General features: G+C 46.1%; 1 protein-coding gene across 3 annotated transcripts in view; it reads left to right on the top strand.

Moving 5' to 3' along the window:
• Window positions 1–18,610, top strand: part of syt3 (synaptotagmin III) — a 113,399-nt gene that overhangs the window by 32,090 nt on the left and 62,699 nt on the right. For 2 of the 3 annotated variants that reach the window (XM_072588770.1, XM_072588768.1), the window contains exon 2: window positions 940–2,010. In XM_072588770.1, coding sequence (XP_072444871.1) covers window positions 1,857–2,010 — 154 coding nt within the window. In that variant the 5' untranslated portion in view covers window positions 940–1,856. Of the gene's footprint in view, window positions 1–797; window positions 822–939; window positions 2,011–18,610 lie in introns of those variants that run through there. The other variant, XM_072588769.1, reaches the window with a different exon arrangement.

Below are 18,610 nucleotides of genomic sequence, written 5' to 3'. Positions count from 1 at the left end.
CCGAGGTGGGAGATGAGGCGTTCTTCCTCCAGGCGTTGGGTGGTGAGGGAGCGATGGTGGAGGTGGCCCAGGACCTGCATGTCCTCAGCAGAGTGGGAGGGGCAGTTGAAATGTTGGGCCACATTTCAACTCCCCATTGTACTTCTGCCTTGGAACACTTCAACCCCAGGGTATCAATGTGAATTTCACCAGTTTTCTCATTTCCCCTTCCCTCCGACCTTACCTCCGTTCCAACATTCCAGCTTAGCACTGTCTCCATGACCTGTCCTACCTGCCAATCTCCCTTCCCACCTATGCACTCCACCCTCCTCTCTGATCTATCACCTCTATCCCCACCCCCATTCACCGATTGTACTCTTTGCTACCTTCTCCCCAGCCTCCCCCCCCACCCCATTTATCTCTCCACCCCGGAGGCTTCCTGCCTCTATTCCTGATGAAGGGCTTTTGCCCGAAACATTGATTTTCCTGCTCCTTGGATGCTGCCTGACCTGCTATGCTTTTCCTGCACCACTCTGAGCTAAACTCTGGTTTCCAGCATCTGCAGTCCTCACTTTTGCCCTCAAGGCTGATAGTCAATGTCATTTAATAATGCAGTCACCGTGAATGCGAGAGAATAATTCTTGCAGTTGATTTCCTTATTTTCATTCATAATGGAGCCTTATATATTTCCTTCATCCACATTCCCAGTGGGGTCCCTTTAAAGGAACTCTGAGGATTATGGTTATGAATAGTTTGCTAATCGCTTTCAGCATACGCCCTCCAACTTTTGGCCCTTGATGGTATTTCTACTTTTGGACGTTCCACATGAAAGCTGTGTGTAGGTGGGCCAAGATATATTTGGGAGCTGAGTGTTATGTGATAATGAAGGAACCAATGAGCAATGTATCTCTTATTTTTCTTGTTTCCATAGTTCATTACAAGCTTCATTTTCTCTTGCAGGGATGAGAAGCAGAGAGGTCACCTTCACAATGACTTTCAAATCTGAGAGAGATTAGTCACTGCTTCGAACATCTTGCGTCTTCTTCACGAATAATAATGGGAGTGGGACTTGAAGGCAATCTTGTGAGATCTCTCTGAGGAATCATAACTGTGTTCCAAAGCAAACAGAGCTCAGTAATTGCAGTGTGTTTCAGGAGGACTGGGAGTGGGAGCATCAGCAATTTGTTCTGTTCCTCGAATCTTGGAGATTTTGAACCGCATCTGGCAGCAGATATTCAAGAGTTCCTTGTCGCCCTCTGAGAAAGCGAAGATCATGAGAAGGGTCACGACTCCCCTGTGCCGAGGTGGCAAGGGCAGGAGGGTAACCAGAGGCTCCTGACTCCAGAACGTGGAGGCCACTCCATCCTCTCGGACACAGAAGCCCCCCCACCACAAGCCACGATCCAAGAAGGGGGTCAAGGCTTGGCCACTCTCCTCAGCAGAGAAGAGGGAAGAACTCATCTGGCGTTTTTTTAATTGGAGGCCTGCCCATCGTGTGGGCCCAAGGTTTGGTCAAGACCATGTGCGTTAGGGGCTTATTCACAACCAGCCGCAAACGATTCGTTCTCCTTCCCCATTCAGAAAGGGACACTCATAGGAGTTGGGTCTCCTAAGCTAAGACGTGACGGCCAAAGATTGAGGATTGAAATTTCCACGGAGATAACCGGTCGCCAACCCCTTCACCTTCACTCGAAACCCCCTTTTCAGGAAGGTCCCCAAATCTGAGCAGATTGTCTTCTCCAGGATCTGGCAGAGTCTCCTCTCAGACTTGCTTTCCAACGAGAGCCATTCCCACCCGGTCAACTTCCTCTTCCATCCCCCCCTCGGGCAGCTGGTTGTCTTTTCCCTTCATCGCTCGAAGGCGATGCTGCGGCGAGATGTCTGGAGACGGAGAGGAAGAGCTGTGCCGAAACGCACTAACATTGGTCCATGAACTGTGCTTCGGCATCCGGGAAAACCGCAACAACGAGAAGTGCATCGAGTTCTCCTACCTCATGCGCGATCGAGACCGCACACGCCACATCGAGACAGGTAATGGGATAACAGCGCTGTGGGAAGGGGAGTCGGATCACTAAAACTTACTGTACTGTTCTTTGTTCTGAGATACGCTAACCATGAGATCAGTAGATGTGGGAGTAGCAGGAGGCAACTTAGCCCTTTGAGTTTTCCCTACCATTGACCTTACTGGGGCGTGCTCTTAGGAATATCTGATAGGTTCCATTCCACATAACCCTGTGAATCTTTCTGTTTTGCTTGTAAACGAGATGGTCAGTTTGCTCCATTGGCCGCATGGCTGGTGAGTGGTGCCAACAGCATGAGTTCAAATTCTGCACCAGGTGAAGTCGTGAAGATTGTGTCTTAACCTCACCCGAGGCGTGATCACCCTCAGGTTAGACTTGCGACCAGTCACCTATCTCTCTTATGAAAGAGCGGGACTATGGTGACTTTACCTTTTCAAACTTTACTTTTTAATGGGGTGTGGAAGTCACTGTCAAAGCCAACATCTGTGGCCCATCCCTAATTGCCCTTGAACTAAGATGCTTGCTGGGGCCATTTCAGAGGGTCAACCTCATTGTTGTGTCTGTGAAATCACATGTAAACCAGACCAGGTAAGTAAAGTAGATTTCCTTCCCCAAAGGATATTAGTGAATCAGATGGGACTTTACAATAATTGATGATAGTTTTGTGGTCACCATCACTGAGCCATGCTCTATACTCCAGGTTTATTTATTAACCAGGTCTAAATTATATGGGATGCCACAATAGGTTTTAATCATATGCTGGAGCATTGGAGAGGAGATATAATCCAGTGGCATACCTATCTCCTCCTTAATCTGAACACAAAAAATCTAAACTGAGGCACCAGTGCCATACTGAAGAGGTCCTGTTGTGTTGGATGCGACGTCTTTTGTGTTTGACATTAAACTGAAGCTTCATCTGCTTATCCTGGTGACTGCAAAAGAGCCTATACCACTATTTCGCAGAGGGGTTCTCCTCAGTCAACGTGAAATTGGTCGCTTCAATTTCTCTGTCCCCCTTTACCCATTCCAGGTTATCTCCCTCTGAACTGACTTCATTTCATGCTCTCAAATCCAACCCTGACTTTGTAATTAAGCCTGCCATTAAGGGTGGTGCTGTTGTCTGGTGTGCTGATCTCTACATTGCAGAGGCTGAGCGACAGTTCTCCAATATCTCCTCCTATCTCCGCGGGGAGTTTGATCCTGCCATGGAACATCAGACCATTGTGTCCGCAATGCTCAGTAACCTTATTTTATCTGGTGCTTTCCCTTCCACAGCCTCCAGGCTCATAGGCTCTCAAACTTGCACAGCCTGCTCTCACACATGCACACGTGCACACACACACATACACATTCTCTCTCTCACATACCCATACACCCACACACCCTTTCTCTCACACACCCGCACACCCTCACACATACACACTCTCTCTCTCTCTCACACACATACACTCTCATGCACACACACACACTCACACACGTACACGCTCTCTCTCACACACATTCTCTCTCTCACACACCCACACACCCACACACATACACACTCTCTCCCTCTCACACACACACACTCTCTCTCTCTCACACTCACACACTCTCATGCACACACACACACTCACACACATACACGCTCTCTCTCACACACATTCTCTCACACACCCACACACCCACTCACATACACATTTTCTCTCTCACACACACACACACACACACACACACACACAAACACCTCTGTCCTCCACCCCCACAGAAGGAGTAACTCAATCATGAAGCAGCAATGACTCAGCCCAGATCGAGTCTTAGATCCCGCAAGAGATAATAACATTTCTTTACCTAGTGTAATGTATTAACCGACCTTAAGCCAAATACATATTAGAGTTTAATCCTTCGCCATTTAATATGAGTACGTCCTGTGACAAGAATTACTGGAGGAATTGGTGGCAGCATTTCTTCCCAAGATCTTGCATGTGAATAGCTCACAAAGTTTCCCCTTATAACAAGATGCCAAATGTAAGCTCTTCGTCCAACAGTCCAGACTGTGGGATCTTTCTCTGCACCTGATCTCAAAAGTCGTGTGGCATTAAATAGTGGAGTGGTAGACGCAACTCAGGATGTGCTGTCTGGCCGTGGGGCTCCTGAGACTTGTATGTTGAAAGGGCAGCAGGTCCAGGCTGGTCTGGGAAATGGTCCTTTTTGGCCTGGGAAGTGGGGTTATGAATGATCAACTGTGTCAAAGTGGAACGTGCTCACCGTGGGTGTATTATTGGATTCCAACTGTTTGGGTTTCACTGGCAGGGTAGGGTTAAAATCTGTCTCAGGCTTGCAAGGCTGCTGCAGGTGATCTGTAGTGATGAGGAGAGTCACACCTTACATAACACATGGCATTCTGCCACCCATGTGCCACCTGGTCCCTTCACTGACATTTATCACAGGTGTGACCCTCGAAGGAAGTTGAGATTTCTTTTTCTCTTTGTCTTGTTGCGAGAAGTCACAGTGAGACGGTGGGGTGCAGAAGCCTGTGAAACCTCCTCATCGTCCTCACCCCCTTTGCAGAATGAAGGAAACACACAGATGCCATCAATCGTCCAGCTGGTTTGAAAGCATTGGTTAGGCGACTTTTGGAACCCTGCATTCACTTCTGGTCTCCTTGCTGTAGGAAAGATGTTGTGAAACTTGAAAAGGTTCAGAAAAGATTTACAAGGATGTTGCCAGCGTTGGAGGGTTTGAACAAAAGGGAGAGGCTGAACAGGCTGGGGCTATTTTCCCTGCAGCGTTGAAGGCTGAGGGGTGATCTTATAGAGCTTTATAAAATCATGAGGGGCATGGTTTGGATAAATAGACAAGGTCATTTTCCCAGCATAGAGGATTCTAAAACTAGAGGGTATAGGTTTAAGATGAGAGGGGAAAGATTTAAAAGGGACTAAAGGGGCAACATTTTCAAGCAAAGGGTGATGCATGTGTGGAATGACAACCAGAGGAAGTGGTCGAGGCTGGTACAATTACAACATTTAAGAGGCATCTGGATAGGAACATGAATATGAAGGGTTTAGAGGGATATGGGCCAAGGGCTGGCAAATGGGACAAGATTAGGTTAGGATGTCTGGTCAGCATGGATGTGTTGGATCAAAGAGTCTGTTTCCATGCTGTACATCTCCATGACTGTATAGTTGGGTGGGGCAGGCAGGCACAGAGTGCCCTGGTTCCTGATTGATGACAACAGATTGCCAGACAACAGCTGCTGTCAGCACTTTGTGACAAATGGGAGGGGAAGTCGCTCCGTGCTCCCACTCCTGCACAAGTGCATCCACAGAGTCATGGCAAGTGACAGAGCATCAGATTGCCAGCTTCTTGGTATCACAGCACCATGAGCTGCTGATCTGGTTTAGGTGTCAATCAGGGGAGATGAATAATAGTCAGGAGAGTAGGGGAGATCTTCTCAACTCTTAACTCAGAGGGTAGGCAGGGCTTATACGTTTAACATTTCATCCAAAACTTAGCACCTCTGGCAATGTAACACTCCTCAGTACAGCAGTGGCAAGATTCTGAGCTACAAGTTGGACTTAAACCCATTACTGGATTAGTGGTGCTGGAAGAGCACAGCAGTTCAGCCAGCATCCAACGAGCAGCGAAATCGACGTTTCGGGCAAAAGCCCTTCATCAGGAATAAAGGCAGTGAGCCTGAAGCGTGGAGAGATAAGCTAGAGGAGGGTGGGGGTGGGGAGAGAGTCGCACAGAGTACAATGGGTGAGTGGGGGAGGGGATGAAGGTGATAGATCAAGGAGGAGAGGGTGGAGTGGATAGGTGGAAAAGGAGATAGGCAGGTCGGACAAGTCCGGACAAGTCAAGGAGACAGTGCTGAGCTGGAAGTTTGAAACTAGGATGAGGTGGGGGAAGGGGAAATGAGGAAGCTGTTGAACCCATTGCCTATCTGCTACCAATTGGCCAACACGATTTGATTCCACAGTCGCAAAAATATTTCACAATTCATACTATGCCCAATTTATGGCATTCAAGAAGTGACTGCCACGTGATTATGCAAGTGTCGAAAATATTACTTAGCTAAGCAGAACTAGCCTTAGATAAAAGTCATTAAATTAATGGCGCATGTTATGAGGTTTTATACAAAAAGAAGCAATTGCTTCAGAGGATGTGGGCGTTGTTGGCAAGACTGGTATTTGTTGCCCATTCCCAATTGCCCGTGAACTGAGAGACTTGCTGAGCCATTTCAGACAACAGCTAAGATGATCCATAGTGTTGTGGCTCTGGACTCGGCAGGAATCTGTGCTCTACAAATTAAACAACAACGGGATGGGCAATAAACGCAGCCAGCGACGCCCACATCCCACAAAATGAATAATTTTTTTAAAAAATTGTCAGTTTAACAACCACTGGATGACACTCATTCAGCCAGCACTGCAACATCTTGTAGAGTCATAGAGTTCTACAGCACAGCAAAAGGCTCTTCAGCCCATCAGACTAGCATCAGTTGAAAACAAGAACCTTGCTGTTCCAATCCCATTTCATGCCTTGTGTTCTTGCATCACAAGTGCACATCTAAATGTTCTGATGGTTTCCCCTCTCCCACCCTTACAGGCAGTAAGTTCCAGACTCCCACCACTCTCTGGGTGGAAAAGTTCTTCCTCACAATTGCTGTAAACCTCCTGCTGCTTTCCTCAAATCTATGCCCCTTGGTCATTGACTCCTCCACCAAGGGGAAACGCTCCTTCCTGTCCACCCCATTTACTTCCCCCCTCCCCCCATAATTTTATACATTTCAAACATGTCCCCCTTCAGTCTCTCCTGTTCTAATAGAAATAACCCAAGTCTATCCAAATCTCTCCAATACAGGCAACATCCTGATAAATCTTTTCTACACCTTCTCCAGTGCTAACATATCCCTTCTATAATATGGATTCCAGAACTAAACACAATACTCTATCCATAGCCCAACCAATGTTTTATACAGTTCCAGCACAATCTCTCTGCTCTTACACTCTGTGCCTCAGCTAATAAAAACAGGTGTATCGATATTCCCTCCTAACTAATTTAGCCATCTGTCCTGTTACCTTCAGGAACTGGTGTACAAACATGCTCAGGTCATTCTGGTTCTAGATGCTTCCACATAACTGTAGCTCTGGACGCATCGGTAAACTTACTGAAAAGTCTTGCTGTTCTTCATTTGCCTTGTTTATTCTGCCCAAGTGCATCACCTTGTGAACCTCCCTAAAATATTAAAAGCATTGTATAAACCCACGTTGTTTCTGTTGTTTTCCCCAGAACCCTCCTCACGAGCCCACCAAGAATTGAGGCCCGTTACTATAGCAACTGCCACTACCCCAAGTTAGAGGAGATGACTCGATGATGGTTGGAAATTGGCCTGAGGCCCTCTGTCTGCAGCAAGTAGTTCAGATTACAGCCAAATTAAATCAACGATTTACGCTTTGCTCATTAATACAGTGACTTAAATTAAACTCACATTCTGCAACGATTCATAATCCTGACTGAGGGAGTCGCGGTACTCTGCTGGGCATGCAGGCCATATTTGTCCAGTTGTAATGCGTGTTTGTTAGCACATCTAAATACTCAGCTAATCTTTCATTAAGCAATTTTCTGTAGCAATCAATCAAGTGCGATGTGGCCTTTTAATTCTTATTCAGTCATTTGTCAGACACTTAATTAAAGAGAAAAGTGCTTTATATAAAGCCACATTTTAAAAAGACAGCGATCTGGATGTCGCTATAGTGCCTTCAGCCAGTGTCATCTTTAATCATCTGAACATGCAAATAGCAATAGGCAGGATCAGATATTAGAATCATAGAATTATATTGTCCATCTCATTACTTGTAAAGCTTGTGCATCACCTTCTTCCCCTGCCATCTTGAAAGACTGCAGCAATAGATGTTTGGGAACAACACATTAGGGAAAGGACATAGCCTGCTGGTATTATGGTAGTGCAGCGTCCCTGGTAATACTTTGGGGACCTGGTTTCAAACCCTACCATGGCAGAATTTGAATTCAATAAAAAAATCGGAAATTAAGTGATGAGCATGAAGCCATTGTTGTTCACTAAAGTCCTTTAAGGAAGGGAAACTGCTGTCCTTACTGGTCTACAGGTGACTCCAGACCCACAACAACATGTTTGACTCTTAAATTGCCCTCACAAAAGACCCAGTCAGCCATTCTACTTGTACCAACTTCTAAAAAGAAATGGACCAGTAACTGACTAAAACAACAACAGTGTCAAAGGCTTTGATGTTAGTGCTGAGATTGCTAGTCAGGCAAAAGCCAAACAGAATCATCGTACCTTAAAAATGTTTAGTCAACACCATTTCTACCACAACACCTGGCCCACTGGCAGGACAGACCCAGCAGAGGTGGTGGCACTGTGGTAAATGGTCAGGAAGAAGATGCCTTATGAGTCCCCAGCATTGACTTATGAAGTCTCATGGCAATAGGTCAAACATAGGGAAGGAAACTTCCTGCTGATTACCATGTACTGTTTTCCGTAGGTTGGTGAATCAGTACACTTCCACATTGAATGCCTTTTGGAGGAAGCATTGAGGGTGGTCAAGGCACATAATGTACTTTCAGTTGGGAATTTCAATGTCCTGCACCATGAGTGGCTAGGCAGCACAACAATAAAAGACACAAAAGAACCAGTGAAAGGGCAAATGTACTTGACCTCATCCTGACCAATCTGCTTGCTGCAGATGCGTCTGCCCATGACACTATCGGTCAGAGTGACCACTGCACAGTCCTTGTGGAGATAAAGTCCTGTACTCGCGTTGGGGATACTCTCCATTGTGTTGTAGGCAATATCATCATGCTAATTGGGCCAGACTTAGATCAGATCTAGCAACTCAATACTGTTCCTTCATCGGGTGAAGGAGCAGCACTCTGAAAGCTCATGATTTCAAACAAACCTATTGGCTAAAGCCTGGTGTTGTGTGACTTCTGACTTTGCCCTCCCTAGTCCAACATCAGCACCTCCACACCATGACTCAAGACTGGCCTTCCATGAGAAATTGTGGGTCATCTACAGCAGCAGAATGATACTTCAGTACAATCTGAACCTCATGGCTCAACAAATCCCCAACTCTACCATTACCATCAAGATAGGGAATCAACTCTGATTCAATGGAGAGTGCGGGAGTGCACACGAGGAGCAGCATCGGGTAGACTTAAAAATGAGGTGCCAACCTGGTGAAGCTACCAAACAGGACTACTTGCAGGCCCAACAGAAGTAGCAGCAATTGATAGGCTGAGCTAACCAATGGATCAGATCTAAGTTCTGCAGTCCTGACATATTTAGTCATGAATTGTGGCGAACAATTAAACAACTCAGTGGAGGAGGACGCTTCACAAACATTGTGGAGGAGCCCAACACATCAATACAGAAGATACAGGCTGTGCATTCACACCAACTTTCAACGAGAAATGACAAGTAGATGATTCATCTTGGCCTTCTCCAGAAGTCCCCAACACCGGAAAGGCCACTATGTGTTATCAAGAAACAGTTGGAAGTACTGGATACCACAAAGACTATGGGTCCTGACAACAATTTGGTAGTAGTGCTGAAGATTTGTGCTCCTGAATTAGCCACACCCCGAACCAATTTGTTCCAGTGCAGCTCCAGTACATCCAACAGTGTTGAATATCGTCCAAGTATGTCCTGTACGTAAAAAGCAGAACAAATTCAATTACTCCCTGTAAGTCTACTCTGCGTCATCAATAAAGTGATTGAAAGTATCATCAGCAGTGCTACCAAGCAGCACTTGTTCAGCAGTAACCTGCTTAGTGACGCCCAGTTTGGGTTCCACCACGGCCACTGAGATCCTGAGCTCGTTGCAGCCTTGGTTGAAATGTGGAAAAAAGGACTGAGTTCCAGAGGTGAGGTGAGATTGACAGGCTACAGTTGTCCAAGTGTAGCAAGAAGGAGCCCGAGCGAAACTGCGGTGAATGGGAATCAGTGATGAAAAACTGCACTGTTCGGAGTCGTACCTGATACAAAGGAAGTTGTTTGTGCTTGTTGGAGATCACTGGTCTTTCTGTACAAGCTTCATGGTGTAGTGTCCTCAGCTCAACCATCTTCAACTATTTCGTCAATGACGCCTCCTCCATTGTAAGGTCACAAGTGGGGATGTTTGATGATGATTGCACAGTTTTCAGCACCATTTGCAACTCCTTTGATAGACCCCTCCTCTAATTTTTCTAACCATGTTAATTTTAATGGCTCAGTAGTGGCTCAGTGTTGACCAATGCTGCCTCACAGTGCCAGAGATCTGGGTTCAATTCCTTGGTGATTGTCTACGTGGAGTTTGCACATTCTCCTTCTCTCTGTGTGGGTTTCTTCCAAGTGCTCCAGTTTCCTCCCGCAGTCCAAAGATGTGCAGGTTAGTTGGACTGGCCGTGGGAAATTGCCCGTAATGTCCAGTGATATGAAGGCTAGGTGGGCTAACAATGGTAAATGTGAGTTGACAGGAATAGGGCGCGGGTGTGTGTATAGGCGAAATGCTATTTTGTGGGTCAATGCAGACTCAATGGGCCCAAAAGCCTCTTTTTGCACTGTAGACATTTGATATGTGAATTCTATTTTATACAATTCCATGCCAATAATTATTGCCCACTCTATCAATAGAAACAGATGCTTCAGATGCCGTTTATCTGGACCCTTATAGTTTTATGCATTTTAATTTGTCAAGATTTTGCCCTGAAGAATAAACAAGAGAATAGCCGTGGCATATTTTGTTCATTTTCTGGTCCATTCCTCTGAGCAATGCCTTGATTTATCAGAGTCGACTTGCTGGTTTAAACTTAAGTGAGGCTTGGCAGTTAACTATCAATTGCCATCAAGCAGGTGTTTTCTCCATGGCATTGTCTTTATAAAGCAAGCATAATGCTCTTTTCATACAGTATAAATATATTGCTCCCCTTTACGTTGGTATTCTTGTGCATGTCCTGATGAGTGTCAGAGAAAAGCTGTGACAAAATGTGCTTTTTCTCATCAATAAATCTCTTTTATTTCAAAGAAAATAACTCCAGTTTATCTCATCTTCCCCCATACTTAAAATTTACCAGTCTTGGCAACATCCCTGTATATCTCCTCTGTCCCTCCCTAGTGTGTTCACATCCTTGTTGTAATGTTATCAGAATTGTATGCAGTACTTCAGTATACCATCACACCTTTCCCCCTTACTCCAGTACTTCCTAACCTGAGGTATATGGCAGTATGCTTCTGTCAGGTAAGAAGTGCGAATCCATGACAAAAGGTATGATCACCTGTATCTTGATTAGATTAGATTCCCTACGGTGTGGAAACAGGCCTTCAGTCCACACCAACCCTCTGAAGAGTAACCCACCCAGACCCATTTCCCTCCGACTAATGCACCTAATACTATGGGCATTTTGGCATGGCCAATTTACCTGGCCCGCGCATCTCTGGACTGTGAGAGGAAACCGAAGCACCCGGAGGAAACCCACACAGACATGGGGAGAATGTGCAAATTTCACACAGACAGTCACCCAAGGCTGGAATTGAACGTGGGACCCTGGTGCTGTGAGGTAGCAGTGCTAACCACTGAGCCATCATGCTGCCCCATCTACAAGTAGAATGGGGAGAGGGAGGAAATTAGAAATTGGCGACCAATTTCACTGTGGAACGCAGTTTACAAAATCCTGTCTAAGGTCATCACCCACCTGGTCAGGTCTGCTCTGGGATCGGTGATTCACCCTGTGCTGTACTGGGCAGGATGATGTCTGAGAGCCTCACGCTCCTCAGGGATACAATCATCTATGTGCAGGGTGGGGGCAGGGGGGTAGATGCCTGTGTCATCAGCCTGACCAAGAGAAGGCCTTTGACAGGATATCACATGTGGGATGTGCTCTCCAAAATGTGCGTTGGGGAGGGAATCTGCAATTTGATCTGACTGCTTTCCACCAACATCATTAGTGCAGTCTCAATCAAGGGGTGGGAATCAGAAAGCTTCCCAGTCAGATCTGGAGTCAGGCTGGGCTGCCCACTCTCTCCTGCCTTGTTTGTGTGGTGTATAGAGCCTTTCGCTGAGTCCATCAGGAAGGATGCGAATCTGAGTGGAGCGACTATTCCTGCAGGTCAAAGCTTCCCCGCACGTGGATGATGTCACCGTTTTCTCTTGGATCTGCTGTCAGTGCGCAGACTCATGAGCATCTGCAACCAGTTGAACTGATCTCAGGAGGCAAGGTAAATCAAGGCAAAAATGAAGCTGTGTTCTTTGGGAACTGGGCCGACTGACCCTTTATCTCCTTCACCATCAGGACAGATTACCTGAAGGTGCTGGGGATATAGTTTGCGAGACCCAGGGTGTGTGCAAAAACATGGGGGGAGAACATCAGCAAGGTGAGGCAGAAACTGGACTTTTGGGAGCACTACATCCTCTCCATTGCGGGTAAAAATCTGGTCATCAGGTGTGAGGCAGTTTCTCTGTTGTTCTAAATGATGCAGGTCTTGCCCATTCCTCAAATCTGTCCCATTGCAGTCACCTAAGACACTTTGCACTTCATCTGGAGGGCTAAGATGGACTATGTCTGCAGGGACACCATGTACAAAACTCAGAATAAAGGGGGCTACATTAAGGTGTGCAGAGACCCTCAGTATGCGAACACCAAGTGTCACTTCATTCTGAGGTTCTACTTGTCCCTGGTGTTGCGAAGGATGGATCTGGCCTTACTGCTGCGGAATGGTCCAAGTAGTTGGAGCGTTCCGTATCACCCATCCTTCCTGGAGAAATTTGCAAAGAAAAGCACCTTTGACCAGAAGTCCATCAGGAAGTGGTCAGCACGTAGTGTCCTCGAGACCCTGTGGAAAAAGGTGAGGGTGGATGCTGTCAGGTTGTTCCCTGAGCAGACTGTCAAAGTCATTTGGTAGGATGCGTCCTCACCAGAACTTTTCAGAAAGCACCAGGACATCGCTGGGCTGGTGATTAGGAGAACATTAACTGAGATCCTTAATGTATGCTTGGACTCTGCACCACTACACGCTGCCCTTGAAACATCTGCAGAGGAGGAGGGTAGAGACCGTCACACATCTCCTTCTGGAATGTGCCTTTGCAGCGGAAGTCTGGAGGAAGATGCAGTGGTTTGTGTTGAGGCCCCTACTCAGCAGCTCTGTAACACCGGACTCTGTGCTCTACGTTCTGTTCCCCGGGACGTACACACTGAGACAAACATCGACTGCGCCTGGAGGACCATCAACTCAGTGAAAGTCGCTCTTTGGTCTGTCCGAAACTTGTTGGTCTTCAAGACCAAGGGGTTGACCTCAACCGAGTGTTGCAGACTGACACTTTCCAAGGTCCAGGACCACGTGCTGAGGGACGCACTAAAGCCTGGGGCTGCTCCCACTGAGACACAGCGGGGAAAGGCCACCATCTGAGGTCTTTCAGCTGAAGTTAAATGGGGGACTGTTCAATTATCAGACCCTCCCCCAATGCCTCAAATGTGTGTAAATGTATTCTTCTATAAGTAAGAAATGACTTTGGTTTCTTGGGATAGAGTCAAGCTCCAGTGTTTGTTTCTCCATATACTGCTATACAGATCTGAGCTTCTTTAGGGACTAACTATTTGAAGATATTTTATAAGTAGAGTATATTTTTGAAATAAAAAAGAAGCTTAATTGTGATAAACAGTCGAGTGGAGTACATCTATTGTCTTTAATGTTTTATAACCTCAATCAGGTTACCCTAAGTGTACAATTTTCTAACCTGTAAAGTTTCAATTCATTTAATGTATTTGTGTTTTGCATTGTTGCCTCACAGCGCCAGGGCTCCAGGTTCGATTCCAGCCTTGGGAATTTGAATGTTCTCCCTGCATCTGTATGGGTTTCCTCTGGGTGCCTTGGTTTCCTCCCACAGTCCACGGGTGTGCAGTTAGGGTGGATTGGCCAATCTAAATTGCCCATAGTGTCCAGGTATGTGCAGGTTAAGTAGGTTAGTCATTGGAAATGCATGGTTACAGGGATGGGGGTGGGGGTGGGAGGGGGGGGGGGGTGCGTGGGCAGGAGGCTGGCTCTGTGGAGGGTTGCTGCAAACATGATGGGCAGAATGGCCTCTCTCCACACTGTAATGCTTCTATGATTGATAGCATTGGAAGCACGCACCTGGATTTTCACACAGTCGAGTTGGTTTAGGAACTTTTTAAAACTGGCGGCCAATTCCAGGTTCCTGACCCTGGTACTGGTCTCTCCAGTTTTTGTAAGCACTTTTTAAGGATGTAGACTGGTACAGAGCAGGAGCTGGCATTCCTAATCTGGCCAGTTCTGTTGCAGAAATCGGGAAAACCTATTCTGCTGCAAATTTCACAAAGACAAGCTTTTAAGGATCTCTTGGTTCACATCACCTCAGAGGTATGTCCCCTCTCCATGACCCCAATGCTCTCCATTTTAAATATTCAGCCTGGAGCCCAGTTACAAGTGGAGTTCCGCAGGGATCAGTTCTGGGTCCTCTGCTGTTTGTAATTTTTATTAATGACTTAGATGAGGGAGTCGAAGGGTGGGTCAGTAAATTTGCAGATGATACGAAGATAGGTGGAGTTGTGGACAGTGAGGAGGGCTGTTGTCGGCTGCAGAGGGACTTAGATATGATGCAGAGCTGGGCTGAGGAGTGGCAGATGGAGTTCAACCCTGCCAAGTGTGAGGTTGTCCATTTTGGAAGAACAAATAAGAATGCGGAATACAGGGTTAATGGTAGGGTTCTTAGTCAGGTGGAGGAACAGAGGGATCTTGGGGTCTATGTACATAGATCTTTGAAGGTTGCCACTCAGGTGGATAGAGTTTGTAAGAAGGCCTATGGAGTATTATCGTTCATTAGCAGAGGGATTGAATTCAAGAGTCGTGAAGTGATGTTGCAGCTGTACAGGACTTTGGTTAGGCCACAGTTGGAGTACTGTGTGCAGTTCTGGTCGCCTCACTTTAGGAAAGATGTGGAAGCTTTGGAGAGGGTGCAGAGAAGATTTACCAGGATGTTGCCTGGAATGGAGAGTAGGTCGTACGAGGATAGGTTGAGAGTTCTCGGCCTTTTCTCGTTGGAACGGCGAAGGATGAGGGGTGACTTGATAGAGGTTTATAAGATGATCAGAGGAATAGATAGAGTAGACAGTCAGAAACTTTTTCCCCGGGTACAACAGAGTGTTACAAGGGGACATAAATTTAAGGTGAAGGGTGGAAGGTATAGGGGAGATGTCAGGGGTGGGTTCTTTACTCAGAGAGTGGTGGGGGCATGGAATGCGCTGCCCGTGGGAGTGGTAGAGTCAGAATCATTGGCGACCTTTAAGTGGCATTTGGATAGGTACATGGATGGGTGCTTAATCTAGGTTAGAAGTTCGGCACAACATCGTGGGCCGAAGGGCCTGTTCTGTGCTGTATTGTTCTATGTTCTATGTTCTATCTGTGCCCATTTCACCCACAATATGTGAAAATGGGATTAGAATTGTTTGGTGTTTGCTTTTGACTGACTCAATGGGCTAAAGACCCTTTTTCTGTGCTGTAGACCTCTGTGACTACATGCTGAATAGAGGCTGTTAACACTATAGTGACAATAGAATACCTAAAAAAACTATTTAAAGGAGCAATCATTCATCGCCTCCCGCGTTCTTTTTAAGGTAAAACTATTTTACTACAAGCCAATAAAAGTGTCAATCATGCAGTCCCTTTAAAATGTCAAAACTGCCAGCATTTCAAATCTCCTAAACTTGTGTGTCTAAGCATTTGAATTGATAGCAATTGTCAGTAAACCAGAGCTGTCAAGCAAGCAGAGGCTCAGGTGTTTCAATAGCGTAATGGATACCCAGGCTCTCAGCCAAACCTTATTACACATTCTTAGTTGAGACCCCACTCATTCGTCCCATTCAGTCCATTCCAGATCTACGTAAAGCAATATGGTCAGTCCCATCACTACCTCCCACCCTCTTTCACTTCACTTAAATGCCGATCCAGTTCACACTGTCTTTGCTTCCATCACTGTTGGACGCAGTCAGTTCCAAGTCATTAGTACTCACTGCATTAATACAGACTTTCTCACATCTCTCCCTAAACTTTTGTCCAAAATCTGCTTCCTCATCCTTGTATCGTTGGCTAGTAGCTAAAATCTACTTTATCCAAACTTGTCCTATTCCTGTACACCTCTATTAAATATTCCCTCTTTTCCTCCAAGGTATATAGCTCTAGCTTTTCCAACCTAACCTTGCAGCTAGAATTCCTCATTTCTTAGTGGCATTTGCCTTTGCTGTCTGGTTCTGTGGACTGTAAGCAGGCCAGTGAGCGTATGAATGACAACAGGTTAGGAAGAGAGCACTCTGCACCACACGTCCTGTCCCACACAACTGTAAGGATTCATGCATCATAATATATTCACTCCCAAGCTGACACTAAGCAATCTCCTGGGAGAGGTTTGTAAACAGATGAAGGAGCTCTAGACCATGTTGAGATATTGTCCTCTAATGTCCTCAGTTTGGCAGAGATCTCTGTGCAGTCCCCTTCTCTCCATCAGAATAAATTCAACAATCCATTTGCTTAGCTTCCTCACCCTACCCTCCCCATAACCCAACTCCAATGTCCTGGGTCAATATTTAATCCCTCAACCAGAGCAGCTACAAACCAAACTCATCGGTCTGGTCGTTATCGCAGTTCTGCCTTTGGGGAGATGATTGTGTGCATATTGGCTGCCACGTTTTCTCCATTATTGCATTAGAAATGTATTTTACTGACTGGTAGAGTGCTGTGGGTGCCCTAAGGCGCTATCAAAATGCAAAGTTTCTCTATTTTTCATCAGCATTGACCTGCACACCCTGTATGTATTCCTTTGCTGTTCTGGGAATTTGGGATTTATCATCCGAAAACCCATTCACTGTGCTCACCTGCTGTAACCCTGGCTTGTTTTTATCCTTTCGTATTGTATTGGCAAATACATTTAGCAAAATATCAATACTGTGCAGTGTACTATATACACTCACATCGATATAGAGTCAGCATTTTCTGTCACTGGCTCACAGGATTCTTGCAGTCTCACAGAATTCAGGTCTTACAATAGTGTTCTAATCTCTCTTGGAACCCCACACGTGACCAGCAAGCAATCAAACCAATGCACCGACAGGACTGTAGCTCCCTCCACTATAAATCATCTGTGATTCCGTCACCATGCAACGTGTAAACAAGCAAGATCTGCCAAAGTGAACGCTCGCTGTAATTACTGCATGAGGACATTTCTCCCTCAACTCGAGCTAGTTAACATGCAGGCCTGGTATGCTCAGTTCCAGCCATTTTTCAGTGTTTCCGCTTCCAGTTCACCAGTCTCGGGCTAGCAGAGCCCAGATGGAGAGAATAACCCCATATCCAATTGGCCTGATCTTCCCCCAATTCCTTATTACACTGTCACACCTGCCATAATGCAGACCCTGAGGGCACCATTCTAGGCCTTGATCAGCAGATCGTGAAGAATTGGCCTTGAGGCAGGCCATTTGAATTGAAGATGTTTCTCAGGAACTGAGGAGTCCAATGACTGAGAAATGCAAATTGACATAGTATGAGAGACCAGGTTTGAAAGATTACACAAATAGGGAGGTGGAGAGCTTTGAAAGGATCAATGTGAATTGTTTAAGGGGGCCCTCAGTTAAGTCAGTAAGCACTGGGCTTCTGGGTGGAGGGGGCTTCAAATCTCTCCACCTCCCTATTTATGTAATCTTTCAAACCTGGTCTCTCATACTATGTCAATTTGCATTTCTCAGTCATTGGACTCCTCAGTTCCTGAATGAAGGCAAGAGGAGCTTTCGGTGAGATCCGGGTTACAGAGAACTTAAGGTCAAGCTGCTGGGCAGAGGAGCATCGGAAGAAGTCAGATTTTGATGGAACAAAGGCAACAGCTGGGTCTCAGAGTTTCAGCAGTGACTGAGCTGAGCTGAAAATGTGTTGCTGGAAAAGCGCAGCAGGTCAGGTAGCATCAAAGGAGCAGGAGAATCGACGTTTCGGGCATCAGCCCTTCTTCAGGAAGGCTTATGCCCGAAACGTCGATTCTCCTGTTCCTTTGATGCTGCCTGACCTGCTGCGTTTTTCCAGCAACACATTTTCAGCTCTGATCTCCAGCATCTGCAGTCCCCACCTTCTCCTCAGTGACTGAGCTGAGGCAGGGATGGACTGAGCGACATTAAACCGGGTTGCGAACTCGCGAACATTCGTGAACTGAAATTGTAAAAGGATTCACCCCACAGCAGTACAAACCAGGAAGGGTATGATTCCTCGGTTTCATTGCAGCTGATATATGATTGTTTCATCTACAGCAGCAGCTATGAGTGTTTGTAATATTGAAGGTGTGTGCGCAAATGCATTATTTATCAGAGAGGTTGCAAAGCAATGCATTATTTAACAGTGACGTTGCTGAAGAAACCAAACTAATGTTTTAATTACTGAATTACGGTTTATTACATGGCCTAGCAGCTCACAAAAAATATTTATCTGCTCGTGGGTTATTTATTATTAAGCAAATAGTGTCATCACTTTTCAAACAAAAGGGTTTCTTACATTTGCAGTGGGTGATTGTTCATCGCTCTGACAGGGCCCTTGCTGAAGAGGATGCCAACCATTTAGGCACAGCCCG

The sequence above is a fragment of the Chiloscyllium punctatum genome, chromosome 18, assembly GCF_047496795.1.
Source record: "Chiloscyllium punctatum isolate Juve2018m chromosome 18, sChiPun1.3, whole genome shotgun sequence".
Classification (NCBI taxonomy): domain Eukaryota; kingdom Metazoa; phylum Chordata; class Chondrichthyes; order Orectolobiformes; family Hemiscylliidae; genus Chiloscyllium; species Chiloscyllium punctatum.
This window is presented reverse-complemented; position numbering and strand designations above follow the sequence as displayed.